At 37.7% G+C, this 406-nt stretch overlaps 1 protein-coding gene across 1 annotated transcript in view; it reads left to right on the forward strand.

Moving 5' to 3' along the window:
* The window catches only part of LOC119591263 (ectonucleoside triphosphate diphosphohydrolase 5-like), a gene marked incomplete in the record, with an annotated part of 23,392 nt that overhangs the window by 22,205 nt on the left and 781 nt on the right, over positions 1-406 (forward strand). The window contains 1 exon segment of the mRNA XM_037939979.1: positions 178-400. Coding sequence (XP_037795907.1) covers positions 178-255 — 78 coding nt within the window.

The raw sequence follows: 406 nt of genomic DNA on the forward strand, positions 1-406 counted from the left end.
CCCATCATCTCATTTGTCTTATCCCAGCCAACTTTTTTCCTCTACTTTCTCTCCAAGTCTCTCCTCTCTCTCAAACTTCTCCAACTTTTCCCTCTACTGTTGACATTTCTCTCTTCCTCTGTACTTCCCTCACTGTCTTATCATGAAATATTAACAGAGGTCTTCATGCATTTTCAGTTGTACAAGAAGATTGATGGCTATGAGATCAGCTGGGCCCTCGGTTTGGCTTTCCATGTCATAAATAATGGTATATAAGTTTTAAAATTGTGATTCATGTTGATATAACTTGGAAACCAGTGAGTCCTAGTGACAGCAGTTTTTATTACTGATGTGACTGAATGTGGGAAAGCATAATAAGGAAGTATCATAATAAGTTTTTAATTGCTTGCAATAGGATCCAGTTAGG

This window comes from Penaeus monodon, chromosome 28 (genome assembly GCF_015228065.2).
Source record: "Penaeus monodon isolate SGIC_2016 chromosome 28, NSTDA_Pmon_1, whole genome shotgun sequence".
Classification (NCBI taxonomy): domain Eukaryota; kingdom Metazoa; phylum Arthropoda; class Malacostraca; order Decapoda; family Penaeidae; genus Penaeus; species Penaeus monodon.